Here is a 17,935-nt window from a genome sequence, read left to right on the forward strand (position 1 = left end):
CTTGACATTAACTTTTTTGCTCACCAGTCACTGTGGCTAGTGGTTTTCCAAAGTTACTAGCCACTCAGCATTTTCACTGGCCATAATTTTGACATCGATACCATAGGGAAAAACTGCCATATAGATATTTTTAATATTATCTCATAATGTGGCGGGTATATTAGGTTGCTGTTACTTTAAGTAACGGACCCATTAAACTGTTATGCGTTTTCTTTCTGTTTACGTTCACTTAAAACATAACTGACTGTGTTTATGTGAATACTCACCAAGTTTTTTGTGTGTATTTTACTTTTTAAGTGCAATAAGCTGAGAAAAATAACTCAATTTACCGCTGAGATGCGGCTTTGTGTGCTGCACTTTGGGTGTTTGAGCACAAAATCTGTGGGAATAAGTAAAATGATGCACAATACGCACAATTCAAGCCTTGTAACAGCAATAATATTCATCCGGAGCAAATAAAACGAGTGAGTGATGAGAGGCGGGTTTGTGTGTCACTCGCTGTCAGTATCGAAAAATTGTTAGGATATGAAAATATTGGGCTGAGATACAACTATTTGAAAATCTGGAATCTGAGGGTGCAAAAAATCGAAACATTGAGAAAATCTCCTTTAAAGTTTTCCATTTATGTTCATGATTGTGCTGCATTCACTCACAGAAAAACATGTTTTATATATTTACAGTAGGATATTTATAAAATATCTTCATGGAACATGATCTTTAGGCTACTTAATTTCCTAATGATTTTTGGCATAAAAGAAAAATCTATAATTTTGACCCATACAATGTATTGTGGCTATTGCCACAAATATACCCGTGCGACTTGAGACTGGTTTTGTGATCCAGGGTCACATTTTATATAAGATTCAACCTGCCAACGTGGCTAGTGTGAGTGACTGCGTTACACACCACTCCTGGAATACACACACATTTTGTGGGTATTAATGTCAAGCCCTGCTTATATTTCATCTATGATGTTCTGGGTCGTTGCTCACTTCTTCAAATCCTAAGAGTCCCAAGTCTCGTACTGGAACCAAGATCAGATCTATTTACAGCAGTTAAGTAACTTTACAGCTTCAGAGACGAGTTAAGTAACTCTGCTTGGATAAGGGAACTTGTCGTGGATAAAGTCCGGTCACTGAAAGGTTGTTTCCCGCTCAGACATCAGCACTGAGCTCTTGATCACTTTAATCTCAGGTTTCTCCAGGACTGAACCTGTAATCAGTGTGTGTGAGTAAGCCATCTGCTAAATGATATAGTTACAGATAAGGGTGAATCTGGCTGTGAGAAACACAAAAACACTTCATTTATCTGAAGGAGTGTGTGTGTGTGTGTGTGTGTGTGTGTGTTCTGCAGGACGTCCAGAGCATCGACACATCCCTGATGGACCCGGGCAGCAGTATCACAGTGCTGGCCGGCCCGAGCGCGTTCAGAATCCCCGTCAGCGCCAGAACCAAACTGTGCAGCAGCCTGGACGCCCCACACACACGCGGCAGCGACTGGAGAATACTGGCACACAAACTCAACCTGGACAGGTGACATTTACACACATCAACACTGCATCTGCAACCGTTCACACTCACAATGACGCAGCGCTTCAAGTCACTTTTCATTAGAGTTCAAATCTGAAGGAGTCTCTTCTGCTCACCAAGGCTGCGTTTATTTGATCAAAAATGCAGTTAATACAGTAATATTGTGAAATATTATTACTTTACTGTTTTCTAGTGTTATATATTTTAAAATGTAATTCATTCCTGTGATGCAAAGCTGAATTTTCAGCATCATTACTCCAGTCTTCAGTGTCACATGATCCTTCAGAAATCATTCTAATCATTCACATCTAATAATTATTATTATCAATGTTGAAAACTGTTATATTTTTGTGGAAACTTTGATAAATTTATCAAGGTAATGCATCCTTCCTGAATAAAGGTATTGAAATAAAAATAAAAAGTAAAAAAAAGTCATACTGACCCCAAACATTTGAATTGTAATGTACTATATCAGTTATCAGTTTATATATCTGTATATGCAGATATTGGATTTTTATTTATAAGTGGTTTATAGATATTGGAAGCAAATAATATTAGGGTTTGTTTTTATCTTATTTAAAAAAAATTATATGCCAGCTATACATATGTCATGCTCCTGGGCTTCGTTTTTAAATAAATAAATTATAAATGCTAACAATTCAAAAAAATATATATACCATCTACAGTAGTTCCCCTGCAACACGGCAAGAAGCTCAATGCTAATTTACATAAATAAGTCAAGGTTTTTATATAACCTTATACCTAGTATGAATAATTGTTTATCATCAATGTGCTGAGACTGCAGTGTATATTTTTATTTAAAAAAAATGATAGAAGCGAAACAAATCTGCTCTAATAGTATCTCGCAGGAGAGTTTGAAGAAAATTAACGGTAGAAAAACAGCAGGGGAGCAAAAGAGAAATTTCCTGTTGTTCTTTTGGGTCTGCCTGGAGAATAGCAAGAGAGATTTACTCTCTCTGACATCAACTTTTCAAAACAGCAGCATCGCTTGCACCTCCACAGCTCACGTAATTAGAGCGGAAAGGCAAAAGAAGGCGAAGGACCCCTATGGTTTGAGTTCTGCCGGGGTGTTACTGCAGGACGCTTAAAGTACGAGAGATCTCATTTCAAACGAGAGAGAGAGAGAGTTTAGGTGGAGAGCACGCTGTTCACCTCTGAGGACCATCAGGCATGAAAGAGCCAGAAGACGAGAGAGTCGGAGTTCACAGGGGACAGGAAGTAGAGAGATAAAGTGAGGAGGATCCTGGGAAAAAAAAGAAAGATGTTAAAAGTGGAAAGACGGGCTCTCAAAGTTCTTCATCAGTCGCAGACTCCAGATCTCCAGAGCTTCTGCAAACTGTTCAAAACACACAGACATTCTCCATTCAAGTCAGACGGCATGTAGTGTGTTTAAGCTTTGAGGAACACAGGATGATGTGATCGTGCCATACGGTACATATATTTGCTTTATGCACACGTGAGAAAGATGGGAAAACATGAAGTGATGAACAAATACAAAGCAGCACGCTGTTATTAAGGGGTTTTGCACCTTATAGAAATATAGAATTCAGTTGTTCTATGTTTTATTTTACCATGAATTAATCAAATTAATTGAAATGATTTGCATGCATCAATATTTACAGAGAAAGACCCCAAGTGAAGATCATTCCAAGTCCATAGGCGTCGGTTTCGGTGTGGACGCGTACCCACCAGATTTCGTCATGAGTCATTTTGTACCCAACACTTTTTTAGTGTTGCTAGTAGAGCTGTAGCGATACACCAAACCCACGATTCGGTTCGTATCACAATTTGTTTTGGGATTTGGGGATTTTTCGGTGCTGATGCTGACTCGCGATCTTCGCAGTAGTGAGAGAGAAATGCACATTTCATTCGGATTACATAGTTTTCTTTAGTTTTGAAATGTTCTGTTTAAAAGTATGATTTCAAGCGTTCTGTAGATAATAGATATATTTCTCAGGTCTGTGAGGCAAGTAGTCTATGCTGAGTTTCAGTTCATTTATAAGACGAGCTCCAGTTCATGCGCCGGCGCCCGTGTCGTCGTGATATCTATTATCTGCTTTACTTATTATTATTTATTAAATCCAGGCAATTCGCCTTTGGCTAAGCCACGCCCTAGAATGTAGATTGACCAATCACAGCGCAGCCAAGAACGAGCTCCCACAGAGGTCCGACACTTTTTCACAGCGCTCCATTGACTTTAACACAGGCGTCTCATATTTTTGGTCTCGGCAGGCTATTACGTCGTCGTTTTATCACAAATATGGTTAAACGTTGTGCCTGGGGCATTTGTAACAGATACGTGTTTCCCAGAGAGGTTGGAGGGGGTGTCCGTTTTTTTCCCTTCCCAAAACCGAAGTCAAATAATGACAAGTGTCGTCTTTGGATTAAACTGTGTGGACGTCCTCAGTCAGCGAAACCCTTCAAGATCAACAACACACTTTTGTGCTCTAAGATACATTTAGCTTTTAACCTTACTGTGAAGTTATAGTTAGACAGTTTTATGCTGGTTTAGGTTATGATTTCGGTTCTCTGCCCTAATTGTTGATACGCTAGCACACGCTGCTTATAAATACAACGTTATACTCGCGTAGTCCGTTTGCTTTGTAAATATAAATAATAACGATTATAGAAGTGAATAGAGACTACCCAGCTTTGCATGACAGTGTTTCTCCTGATATTGTGAGTCACAGCCTCCGTCTCGATTAGGATATGCGGTGGTTCATTTGTTGACTGTGACCGTTATGTTTTTGCCTCTATTTGGATGCCTTGTTGTTGCTTGCGTTTCACCGGTATGTCTTGAATAAAGCCTTCAAACGCACACTGCAGCCACTTTTGCCTACTTCTATCGGACACTTTATTTGCTGCTTTATAAAAGTTTGATAACATTTCAGCAGGAAGAGCCGTCACAGCATAAGCCATGTTGATACCAAACCAGAGCCCAGATGAAGTTGACGGACGTAGCAACAGTAACTAAGGGGGGCGGGGCTTAGCCAAAGGTGAATTGGTTGATGAAACATTGATTAAAATTAAGTTTCAATTAATACAAAACTAAATTTAACGAACTTTAAGGAAAGGCTTTGTGCTTTCTGTTTGATGTCTCTGTGAAGGTTTTAAAGCATCTTGTAGTGCTGATTTCAGAGCGGTCACGTCCATAACCGAGAACCGTCACGTCCGTAACATCGTTTTTTCCTCATAAATGCGAACACGAAAAATAAAATAAAATAAAATGAATATTTTATGTTATGTGGACCTTCGCCAAAAAGAAAAAAAGATGAATGCGTCTCTGTACCCAGCACATTTCAAACCAAACTGACGCCCATGTCCAAGTCAATACATTATTGTGGCAGATGGGAACATCATTTAATAGACAATTAAGAGACATAATATTTCTGCAGTATGGGGGGGATGGTGATTGTGTCTTCAAGTCAAAAAGGTTTATAATCACTGCTTTATGCTTTGCATATGGTTTTTCATTTTCATTTCATTTTTTTCATTTTCTCTTTTATTATTTTCATGAAAATGCATTGTTTGTACTAATCACATACAATTCACTTACATTTTTTTTTTTTTTTTTTACATTTCCGTGATCAGAAAGTTTTTTCACAGTTTTTTCACCTAAACAAAAACCACATGGTTTAATATTTGAAAGCAAAGAAATAAAACCGACATAAATTTTGGTATTTGTTTGATACATTTTCAGTAGATTATCAGAAACCTCAATGTTATCAGTCATCAGTTGAGATCAGGCGCCGCAAGGGGTTGAGACACAAAAAACGACTATTTTTATTATTATTAATAATAATAAATACTTGTTTATTTGCAATGCAGTAATATTATTGCACTAGTAATATATTTCTTTATTTCATAAGAAAAAACAATCCAAGGCACTCGAGTAATTTGTTTTTAGCAGAATATAAAAGCCTGTATTCTGTTATTCCGGTGTACATGATGAAGAGTCGGCTGCAGCGCGGAGGTGTGCGGTTCCTTGTCTCCTGTTTTTTAAAATATCTAAGCCATGAAAAAATAAAGGCTTTTTATATTTTTCTAAAAACAAATTACTCAAGAGCCTTGGATAGTTTTTTTTCTTATGAGCTGAACCGTCCACAAAGAGCGCCGAGATTGAGTTCACTTTTTGCATTCTTTGTATTTACATTTCTTTATTTATTACCTTTTTCTGATTTAAATAAAATAAACATTTATGTTGAATAATAATAATTATTATTATTATTTAAAAATTTTTGCAGTGCAATAGTATTGCATTTGCAATAGTAATATATTTCTTGATTTATATATTCATTTAAGTCATTTAAATAATAACAAATATTTCAATTAATAATAATCATTATTTTTGTTGTAGAAGAAAATAAAGAAATTATATTTGTTTATTGAATTAGTTGTCATATATATATATATATATATATATCGTTTTTATTATTATTATAATTATTGTATAGCCGTATTGTATTGGGGAAAAAAGTTTTTCCTCCTTATGTGTCTCTTTAGCTGATCATACTGTATGTCTGATTAAGTGCACTGTAAAAAAAAAGTAACTTAAAAATTAAATTAAATTGCTTTAACTTAAAGCAAGTACCTTGTTGCCTTAAAAATTTGAGTTCGTTGTAATTAAAAATTTGAGTTAATACAATGAAGAAAAATGGTTTAATAAACAGAAACTGAAAATAGTATGTTATCTTCTCCACACTAGTTATCGAAGCTGATTTGACAAAAGATAAAAAGTTGTGATAACAAATCATGACAATATTTTTTTACAGTGTGGCTTTAGAAGTCCAAATATGTTTCATTTCCATGTCATTGATAAATCACTTTTTATTGTTATTTAAGTTCCAAATAAAAAGAGAAAGTCAAACCAGATTTTACTGGATTATAAAAGAAAATAAACAACCTAGTTAATTAAAATCACAGATATGTATGTTGTGCTCACGCCGCCCACCTCAGTGTGTTTCATCTCTCCCGCCCTACAGGTATCTCAACTACTTTGCGACTAAGACGAGTCCCACCGGAGTGATTCTGGACCTCTGGGAAGCTCAACACTTCCCACACGGCAACCTCAACCAGCTCGCCACGGTTCTGGAGGAGATGGGTCGCCATGACAACAGCATCGCTGCCATGGCGAAGGAACAATGACCCTTACAATGGCGGTGATGTCTAAGCTGAGGATAATTGAGCTCAAGTTGAGCTGCCACTTTCATCGAGCTGAAACAACGATCAAACCCCAGACAGTACGGAGGAGAGTCCGTGACCTTTCGCATCTTATTCAGTTTCCATGGAAACGTGCGGCACTGCTGTCCATCTACGCGGATGCTGCCCATTTGGGGTTGAATGCAGGGCTGGGGGTCAAAGGTGAACCAGGAACAGGGTCAAGACACTTTAAGCAACCAAAATCTTTGGAAAACCCTCCAGTTTGCACGCGCAGGGTCCTCATGTGCAGAAATCTCCCACATCATCTCCCGTCTCCTTCACTGGTCGTTTTTGCAGGAATTTGTGGTGCCATCTAGTGGTTGCAGAAACAACACGCGCTCGTGTAATATAATATTTGGAGACATGAATACAGTATTTAGTGTGTCTACAGAGTACCTTAAAGTGGCCTTTAAAATCCGGTTAACATTCAGATCTGATTAGGATTGTATTATTTTTGTAACGCAGTGTCCGAAGACGTGAAATATACGTGTTGCTTTGTTGAACAAAAGTGCAGGTGAGCACTTGCAGGGATTTGAGGAGAACGTCAGAAGTTGCTCTTTGATTTTCTGGAAAATGCAATGTCACGTCACACTGTAATGATCTTCACGCGTTCTGCATGGGCTGTGTCTGTTGTGCATCAATGTGTCATCGCAACATTCATGCATTTCACTCTATACGCATTATTTTAAAAAGAGTCAATTGATCCCTTGTGTAAAAAAGAAAAAAACCTTCCCATGGTGGTCTAGTTTCTGGCAGATTGTGATGGATACAACAGTTATTATAGCCCTTTTCACACAGCAATCCCAGGAAATTACCGTCAAATTACCAGAATGACTTTACCGGTAAATGCACGAATATGCCGTTCACACAAACAACGCCGTTCTACTGTTAAGAGACCGTTCACACATCAGCAACAAAATACCGCTGAATGTCAGTCACGAGAAAAACACGTTATAGTTTCCAATCGCAGAGCCGCAGCACTGATGACTGAAAGCAGGGCCTCGATCGCCACACGATGAAAAAGTTGCGAAACGCGGCGCCAGTCAAAGATGTCCATTTAACGAATATTTACATAGAAAAACTATTAAAAAGCAGCGGCACGTAAGGTCCTTGCACACCAAGTCCACGATTCTCGTCCAAATTTTTCACACGTAAAAAAAATAAATATGACCACATTTTGTCAATCACGTTTAAGTCCTTGCACACTGAGTCCGAAATTCGCGTCCGAAATTTCCGCAAGTTAAAAAATAAATATGACCTTACGTCAATCACGCTTACTGTGAAACTTTCGTCCGTCCTAAAAAAAATTGGATCGGGTTCGATTTTCTGCATTTTTCGCATCCGTAGCAAACATTTTGAGAGGTGTTTTGACAATTCAGAGCCACCGAATCATGAATACGAAAAAACGCATGCGAAACTTTCGAACTCAGTGTGCAAGGACCTTTACACTGCCGCCGAAACTTTCATCCATAATTTTAAAAAAATGTCGGATCATGTTACATTTTTTGCATTGCGATCACTTTGTAAAGATGTTTTGACAATTCAGAGAAACCGTACAAGCGAACGCCAAAATCCAGAATGGGGTTTACATCTGTCTGACACGGCGATCCACTTCTCAAAGCACTGTATGACAAACAAAGTGCAGAACACAAAGACACGGAATATAAAGACTTATCAAACTGAGCCACTGACATCATGAAGTAAACTTCGATTCGCTCGGGATAATCCCGCTGCTCCTTGATAAGGAGGTGGAAATCTTTAGATGGAAATTTTAAGAAGATAGAGGACAACAAAATCATCCTCTGCTTGAAGACTCCATTTTGTATTGTTATGCAAAGTTTTTCGCAACGGATTAATAAATACGCATCGGACTCAGTGTTCAAGATTTCTGTGCGTGACGAATTTATAGGACGACGAATACGAAAAAAAGCCTATGAGAAATTTGGACTCAAACCCATAGACTGAACAAAAGTCCTTGCACACTGAGTCCGAAATTTGTGTCCGAAATTTTCACACGTTAACAAATAAATACGACCTCACGTTATGTCAATTACGCTTACACACTGCCTCCGAAACTTTCGTCCGTCATAAAAAAAATTCGATTGGGTTTGATTTTCTGCGTTTTTCGCATCCGTTGCAAACATTTTGAATGGTTTTTGAAAAGTGTTTTGACAATTCAGAGCCACCGAATCACGAATACGAAAAAACGCAAACGAAAATTTCGGACTCAGTGTGGAAGGACCTCGAGTCCGAAATTCGTTTCCGAAATTTTCGCACGTTAAAAAATAAATACGACCTCATGTTATGTCGATCACATTTAGACACTGCCTCCAAAACTTTCGTCCGTCATAAAATTTTTGGGATCGGGTCGATGTTCTGCGTTTTTCGCATCCGTAGCAAGCAGTTTGAGAGGTGTTTTGACAATTCAGAGCCACCGAATCACGAATACGAAAAAACACATAAGAAAATTTCAGACTCTTTCAGACTTTATTCGGACTCAAACCCCTTCGGTGTGCAAGGACCTTTAACTGTAAATGTAACACTTTTATGACGGACGAAAGATTCGGAGGCAGTGTGTAAGCGTGATTGTCATGAGGTCGTGTTTATTTTTTTAACGTGCAAAAAATTTGGATGCGAATTTTGGACTCAGTGTGCAAGGGCCTTAAACCGGGCGGAGTAATCGCGCCGTCTCCATACGAGCGTTATGATTGGCCCAAAGCAGATCTCATCAGTGCCGTGCAGTGGTGTTTTAAAATTTTTTTAATATATATATATATATATATATATAAAATGTACATTTATGTCCCTGTTACACTTAATTTTCCTGGTTAAATAAACGTTACATAAAAAGAGAAACCAAATACAATTCTATTTTGTATTTTTACATCTAAATATGTAATGTTCTATTTATTAAAACCAAGTATAAATCTCATCAAGTTAGTGTTTTTATGCATTTTTACTTTTATTTGAATTAAAGACTGTATGTGTGAAAGGGGCTGTTGTTCATACTGGACTGATGTCTTGAAATAAAATCAGTCTTTGTTTTATTTTCATTTATTTTATGACCGTGAAGGCCAATAGCAAGTTACCATAGGTTTATTATAGTAACTATAACTGTAGTAACTTTTGGTGGAAAGCTTGGTTATGTTAAATTTGGTAACACTTTACTTAAAGCCTTTATATATAATGCATTATAAAAGCAGCGTTATTATTATACATAAAGGCTTGAAGTCGCAGCCAATTAGAACATACTTCATGATTAATATAAGGATGTGTATCATGTGTGGGTTACTCGGCGATATGAGTCTGTTCTGTTAGAAGAGATTTGATATTCATAGGTCTGAAGAAAAAGTTGGAATATATTTGCTTGTATTAATGTAGAGTTTATCTGATCATATTTACATGCACAATATCTTGTGACATTTAAGGATTGTTTCGATGATGTCAGCCAGAAGAAAAGATGTTTCAGAGGCGGAGCGAGGTATTATTACGCTCTATCTTTTTTTTCTTGGGAATAATTTTGACTGATTAATCATTCACCATACTATTTCTGCCACGTCAGAAAACTTTGGTAAATCATAATTATGACAAAAAAAAATTACAGTGAAAATGAAATTGAAAAATGAAAATGACAGTGTTAGAATTTTGACAGTCAGATTTCAACTTGTCTTGTTTTTATATATATATATATATTTATGACCGTACTATCATAATTTCCACTTTTGCTGTAATTATGACATTGTACTTACGACATAAAAAGTTATATTTAAACTTTTTAATGTTATAATGTTTTTTCCTCTTTTCTCTTTTATTATATTTTTTTGTTATAAAGATGTTGTCAACATTTTGACTTTTATTTTGACTTTTTATCTCATTATGACTTAGTGTTATAATTTTTACTGTCATGTTTCTATTTTTCTTTTCTTTTTTACAGATTTTTTTCTTTTGTGACAGTCAAAATTATGATTAAAAATATAAATGTACATTTGATCATAATTTCAACTCAATTTTGACATAATTATGACTTAGTATCTCATAATTGTAACTTTTATATGGCAATTTTGAGTGTTATATTTAAACTTTTTGAATGTTTTAATTTCTTTTTTTTCTTCTTTTTTATTTTATTATAACTTTTATCTCATTATTTTATTGCTTATTTATTATATTGTTTTATACTCACAATTTTGACTTTTGAACTTTTTTACTTTTGAACTTTTTTTTAATATTTTAATTTCCATTTTTATGACAGTCAAAATTATGATACATTTTATTTAAAGATTGTATCATAATTTCAATGTATGTCATGACTTAGTATCTCATAATTGTAAAAAATTTTAAATGAAAATTTAAAGTAATAATTTCAACTTGTCATAATTATGGCTTACTATAATCATTTTTACTTTTATCATTATGGACTTGTAATTTTGACTGTCATATTTCAACTTTGTTTTATGTTATAATTTATTTTCTTCTTTTATTATAATGTTTTTATGACTTATGCCATGTCATCATTTTGACAACCATCAATATGGCTTTTTTTTCGGAATTATGAATTTTTTGGTTATAATTATGATATACCAAAAGCACTTTTTTTTTTTTTTTTTTTTTTCAGCCAATGGGCTTCCTTACATTAGGACCAGGAAAATGTGTTCTGATTTCATGTCAACTCAAAAGATAAAATACCCATTTGCAGGAAATCAGCGACATCTTTATCAAGACCTAAAGTTGTTGATGTGTTCACAGCCGGATTAGGTGGTTTACAGTTGATGATGGTCTATGCAAGCGCTGTGCAGAGCAGCTGGCGTATTTGATGCATTAATGTTTCTGCATAACTTGGTCACACTACAGTAGAAGCGAGTGCTGGTGTGCTTGTAAATGTGCTCGCAGTGATGTGAAACACAGGGCTCATTATTTGTGATCTGTCTGCAGTCTCACTGACGTGCAAGAGCCTCCAACCGACTGCCATTTCCCACAATCCACGGCGAGGATCTGTGCGGAAATAAAAGCCCATTAATGAGCAAAACGGTGTCAGAAAAGCCCTCTGAGGATGAAGAGCGCCGAGTGTTTCTGTGTGGTGTAAATGCTGTGCCAACTATGCAACGTTTGCTTCTGTGCAGGACAATGGCAGAACCGCTGGCAGATGTGCATTGTTATGACTTGCATGTACAGAGAGGATTGAATCCATAGAATAAAGCTTCATTAAAATAGCAATCAAAAAACACTAATATGTCCGCTGTATAAAATGTATGTAAAGGATTTTTTAAATAAATTATATTTTTAATCAATGCTGAAAGTGTGTTTTTTGGAGATTACTTTGTAATATTCTGTCCTAACAAACATTAACCATTAGCACCAAAAGAGAGGCTTACATTTTTAAAGGTGTGAAGAGGATTTTATTAATTTTTCTAAAATGTTTTGTTTGAGTCAATAAAGCTTCCTTTGGTTGTACATTTGGACCATATTTTATTTTTGTTCAGCCAATGCAACGGTGTAGAAAACTGTTCTGTGCTCTGGAAAAAAAATATATATAACAGTCAAAATCATGATAAACATTTTTTTATAATTCATAATTTAAACTTTTTTGAAATAATTTCGACTCATTTAAATTTGTTAGTATCTCATAATTTTTCTATTTTCAACGTTTGCCACAATTTCTACTTTTTGCAATAATTATGTCTTACTATCATAATTTCTACTTTTGTCATAATTTACCTTGTTATCTCATTGACATAATTTCAACTTTCATGTCTAATTTTTATAATGTTATAATTTCCTTTTCTTCTTTTTCTCTTTAATTATAACTTTAGGTTTCATAGTTTCAACTTTTTATCTCATATTTATGCCATGTTATAATTAAATGTTTTGTCACCAATATTATTTTATTACTATTTTGTAATAATTATGATTTACCATTTACTCATCTGAATTTCCTGCTTTCTTTAACATTGAAATTGATGCTTTAAGAAGAGGTATTTATATTTGAAGACTGAGCAAATGCTGAAAACCTGACCGTTTACGACAATGTAAGGATGGCGTTATGTAAAAATATTTACACAAATATTTTTGCTGGTTTTCTGAACCCAGTCAAATGTGTAGCTCATTCTGAAATGATGCAAATTATTTCAAAATAAAAGTCTATGTACATTTTTGATTAATTTGAATCAACACTGAACTGACTTCAACTGAATAATGACACTATCGTCTTTTTTTAGAGAATTGAACTGTAAAGCTGCTTTGAAACATCTGTATTATATGAAGCACTATACAAACATTTGACTCGAAAAGATTTTGCATCAGAAAAAATTAAAACGAACAAACAAAAAAAACTTCAGTGTTATTAGAACTTTTATTCAAGTACTTTGATGCTTCACTCTCATTCTTTTACACAGTAATTTACACAATAAATAAGGCACAGCCTACCGAAAAGAAGCCGCGGCTCTTATGACTTTCATTTCAAACATCACACTTGTTGCGAGTTCGAAATCATCGTCATGTACGTACGAGCTGAACAGACTGTGAAAGGAGAAAACTTCTCTCAAGGGAGTCGTGAGCTAAAGCCCAAGTGTTTATAATGGACACCGGACATCTGGCTGGATGTCCCGCTGACCGTCTGCAGGTGCTCGTCCATGAGCGGCCAGCAGTCTCTTCCCCAGGCCTGGATATCTGAGCTCTGACCACAGAACATCTCTGGCGTCTTTCGCCATTGGTGAGTCAGTCGCATGGCAGAACTCACGACTGAACCCACGGCGGGCCGTTGCAGGCGGTGAGTTCGGGGTTACCGTCAGTGCTGCTTTCGGGCCGTTCTCAGACTTTAATGTCCTGGGACTCTGACATCTTGGCCAGCGTCTTTTTAATGCGAAGTGCGGTGAGCCGAGAGGCGGGGTTATGAGCCCAACACTCCGTCATGAGCTTCCCCATCTGTCTGAGACACTGAAATCAAACACAACGACAGCTGTTAAAGCACATCCACACCAGGGACTAATGATAAAGATCCTTCTAAATGTATGAAATAGTGATATTTGAAAAAAAAAAATCAATAACTGACAAAAAAAATAAAAAATGTAAACATGAAGACCACAGTTGTGTGTGTGTGTTTTTTAAAGGGATAGTTCACCCTCATTTCAAACCCGTAAGACTTTTATTAATCTTCGAAACCCAAATGAAGAAACTTTTAAAGGAATCTGCTTTCTGTCCCTCGATTGACAGCTACACAACTACCATTTTGACGATTCAAAAAGTTCATAAAGAGATCATAAAACTAATCCATATGAATTGAGTGTTTTAGTCCAAATTTTCTGAAGAGACTCGATCGCTTTATATGATGAACACATTGAATTTAGTCTTTTATTCACATTTAAACAATGATCAGTGAACATAAAAAAGTAGCTCAACTGACCCTGCTTGATGCGCGAGAACAAACTTCTTGCTGAAGCTCAAACGTGCTGCGTAACACGAGAATGAACCTCATTGGTTCTTGCAGAAGCTCAAATGTGATGCGTAACACGAGAATGAACCTCATTGGTTCTTGCAGAAGCTCAAATGTGATGCGTAACACGAGAATGAACCTCATTGGTTCTTGCAGAAGCTCAAATGTGATGCGTAACATGAGAATGAACCTCATTGGTTCTTGCAGAAGCTCAAACGTGCTGCGTAACACGAGAATGAACCTCATTGGTTCTTGCAGAAGCTCAAACGTGCTGCGTAACACGAGAATGAACCTCATTGGTTCTTGCAGAAGCTCAAACATGATGCGTAACACGAGAATGAACCTCATTGGTTCTTGCTGAAGCTCAAATGTGATGCGTAACACGGGAATGAACCTCATTGGTTCTTGCAGAAGCTCAAATGTGATGCGTAACATGAGAATGAACCTCATTGGTTCTTGCAGAAGCTCAAACGTGATGCGTAACACGAGAATGAACCTCATTGGTTCTTGCAGAAGCTCAAACATGATGCGTAACACGAGAATGAACCTCATTGGTTCTTGCAGAAGCTCAAACGTGATGCGTAACACGAGAATGAACCTCATTGGTTCTTGCAGAAGCTCAAACGTGATGCGTAACACGAGAATGAACCTCATTGGTTCTTGCAGAAGCTCAAACGTGATGCGTAACACGGGAATGAACCTCATTGGTTCTTGCAGAAGCTCAAACGTGATGCGTAACACGAGAATGAACCTCATTGGTTCTTGCAGAAGCTCAAACGTGATGCGTAACACGAGAATGAACCTCATTGGTTCTTGCAGAAGCTCAAACGTGATGCGTAACATGAGAATGAACCTCATTGGTTCTTGCAGAAGCTCAAACGTGATGCGTAACACGAGAATGAACCTCATTGGTTCTTGCAGAAGCTCAAACATGATGCGTAACACGAGAATGAACCTCATTGGTTCTTGCAGAAGCTCAAACGTGATGCGTAACACGGGAATGAACCTCATTGGTTCTTGCAGAAGCTCAAACGTGATGCGTAACACGGGAATGAACCTCATTGGTTCTTGCAGAAGCTCAAACGTGATGCGTAACACGAGAATGAACCTCATTGGTTCTTGCTGAAGCTCAAATGTGATGCGTAACACGGGAATGAACCTCATTGGTTCTTGCAGAAGCTCAAACGTGATGCGTAACACGGGAATGAACCTCATTGGTTCTTGCAGAAGCTCAAATGTGATGCGTAACATGAGAATGAACCTCATTGGTTCTTGCTGAAGCTCAAATGTGATGCGTAACACGGGAATGAACCTCATTGGTTCTTGCAGAAGCTCAAATGTGATGCGTAACATGAGAATGAACCTCATTGGTTCTTGCAGAAGCTCAAACATGATGCGTAACACGGGAATGAACCTCATTGGTTCTTGCAGAAGCTCAAATGTGATGCGTAACACGGGAATGAACCTCATTGGTTCTTGCAGAAGCTCAAATGTGATGCGTAACACGAGAATGAACCTCATTGGTTCTTGCAGAAGCTCAAATGTGATGCGTAACATGAGAATTAACCTCATTGGTTCTTGCAGAAGCTCAAACATGATGCGTAACACGAGAATGAACCTCATTGGTTCTTGCAGAAGCTCAAATGTGATGCGTAACACGGGAATGAACCTCATTGGTTCTTGCAGAAGCTCAAATGTGATGCGTAACATGAGAATTAACCTCATTGGTTCTTGCAGAAGCTCAAACATGATGCGTAACACGAGAATGAACCTCATTGGTTCTTGCAGAAGCTCAAATGTGATGCGTAACACGAGAATGATCCTCATTGGTTCTTGCAGAAGCTCAAAAATGATGCGTAACACGAGAATGAACCTCATTGGTTCTTGCTGAAGCTCAAACGTGATGCGTAACACGAGAATGATCCTCATTGGTTCTTGCTGAAGCTCAAACATGATGCGTAACACGGGAATGATCCTCATTGGTTCTTGCTGAAGCTCAAACTTGATGCGTAACATGAGAATGAACCTCATTGGTTCTTGCTGAAGCTCAAACGTGATGCGTAACACGAGAATGAACCTCATTGGTTCTTGCTGAAGCTGAAACATGATGCGTATTTTATAGGTGTGACATAATAAGATCTGTCCAGGGACAGCAGATGTAAAATAGCCTTTTGGCTAATTTTGGCACACTGTACATTTATTTATGTATTATTAGTGTGTATTGTCCCTGTTACATAAACCTGAAATAAATAAATAAATAAAATAAAATAAACACGAGAATTAACCTCATTGGTTCTTGCTGAAGCTCAAATGTGCCTGAGCTTCCGTTTACCACAACTGGTGTGTGAGTTGATGAATGTGATGTGAATAAAAGCCTAAATTCAATCTGTTCATCATATAAAGTGATCGAGTCTCATCAGAAAAGTTGGACGAAACCGCTTCAGCATTAAAGTGGTAGTTGTGTTGCTGTCAATGGAGGGACAGAAAGCTCTCAGATTTAATCAAAAAGATCTTTCATTTGTGTTTCGAAGATAAACGAAAGTCTTACGGTTTGGAAAGACATACGGGTGAGTTCAATGATGACAGAATTTTAGTTTGTTAGGGTGAACTATCCCTGTAAGTAATGACATCAGTGTGAAGAGCGAGTAGATTAGTGTTGTACCTCATCACTGGTCCAGCGGTTGGGGAAGGACGGCCGTATTCTCTTGATGCACACGACTTCTCGCATGTCTTCATACGATGGGTCATTAGGAACGTGATCGTGATACGGCAGCTGATATTCCTCAACGATACCTGCAGAAACATATACAAAAACAATCAATACACACACATAAATGAGATCTCTCTAAAATCAAAAGTGAACCTCTTATACGTCAAACAAACAAAAACTTTTATACAACAATTAAATGATGAGCAAATGGAGACTTTTTGATTTTGCATACCTCCTGACAAAAAATAAGAGATTATTAACACTCACTATTAAATATTTATTAATCAAAAACTGCAAGACTTGGACCTTTCAAATGATGTATAGCTTGTCAAGATAAAATAAAGACTTATTTTAAAGACGTAAGCAGTAAATATAAAAGAAAACAGAAATGGGTCACCGGTGCTCCACAGCATGTTTACAGATTCAAATATTAAATGAAATGTATTTAAATATATAACATGTTGACACTTAAATTAAATCTGTAATTGCACTTGATTGTAATATTTAAGGAAAGGCAGATCTGTACCTCCAGACACACTTCGGCGGGCGATCTCCCACAGTATGAGGCCGAAGCTGTAAATGTCTGCCATGATGTAGGACTGAAAATGGCTCCTGTTCAGAGTCTCGTCCAGAACTTCAGGAGCCATGAAGCGTTTGGTGCCCACACGTGTGTTCAGTGGGATGTCCACTTCATTAGTGTCGCTGTTCAGTGAGACACAACAGCATTAATATAGTATTTCAATCTTGATGTGTCAGGATTCTGTACTCTGTAATGTCTTTTATTTTGTAATTTGACATTCATGTTCTTTTGTAGTTCTTGTCATGGTCTTTGTAGTTCTTTCTGTGTATGTTAATTAGTTCCAGGTGTTTCTTATCTCAGGTTTTTAACCCTTGTCTGGGGTGGATTATAGTTTGTTCGTACGTGTGACTGTCATGTGGTTACGGATCGAGGCCTTGAGCTTGCACTTCATATCATGTGTTTCATGGTCAAGTTATGGATATCTCTCATGATTGGAGCTATTAAACACCTTTTATCTGCATATAGATCCC

The 17,935-nt window shown here is 37.0% G+C and overlaps 2 protein-coding genes across 5 annotated transcripts in view; one reads left to right on the forward strand and one right to left on the reverse strand.

Annotated features, from left to right (window-relative positions):
• Nucleotides 1-7,978, forward strand: part of unc5ca (unc-5 netrin receptor Ca) — a 157,167-nt gene extending 149,189 nt beyond the window's left edge. Inside the window, exons 15-16 of the mRNA XM_079606544.1 lie at nucleotides 1,354-1,532; nucleotides 6,533-7,978. Coding sequence (XP_079462670.1) covers nucleotides 1,354-1,532; nucleotides 6,533-6,695 — 342 coding nt within the window. The 3' untranslated portion in view covers nucleotides 6,696-7,978. The remainder of the gene's footprint in view (nucleotides 1-1,353; nucleotides 1,533-6,532) is intronic.
• Nucleotides 7,979-13,078: 5,100 nt separating this feature from the next.
• bmpr1ba (bone morphogenetic protein receptor, type IBa) overlaps nucleotides 13,079-17,935 on the reverse strand; it is a 55,936-nt gene continuing 51,079 nt past the window's right edge. For all 4 annotated transcript variants that reach the window (XM_079608296.1, XM_079608294.1, XM_079608295.1 and 1 more), the window contains 3 exons: nucleotides 17,412-17,587; nucleotides 16,838-16,968; nucleotides 13,079-13,679 (listed from right to left, as the gene is read on the reverse strand). In XM_079608296.1, coding sequence (XP_079464422.1) covers nucleotides 13,554-13,679; nucleotides 16,838-16,968; nucleotides 17,412-17,587 — 433 coding nt within the window. In that variant the 3' untranslated portion in view covers nucleotides 13,079-13,553. The remainder of the gene's footprint in view (nucleotides 13,680-16,837; nucleotides 16,969-17,411; nucleotides 17,588-17,935) is intronic.

Source organism: Phoxinus phoxinus (assembly GCF_949152265.1).
Source record: "Phoxinus phoxinus genome assembly, chromosome: 3".
NCBI classification, from domain to species: Eukaryota; Metazoa; Chordata; class Actinopteri; order Cypriniformes; family Leuciscidae; genus Phoxinus; species Phoxinus phoxinus.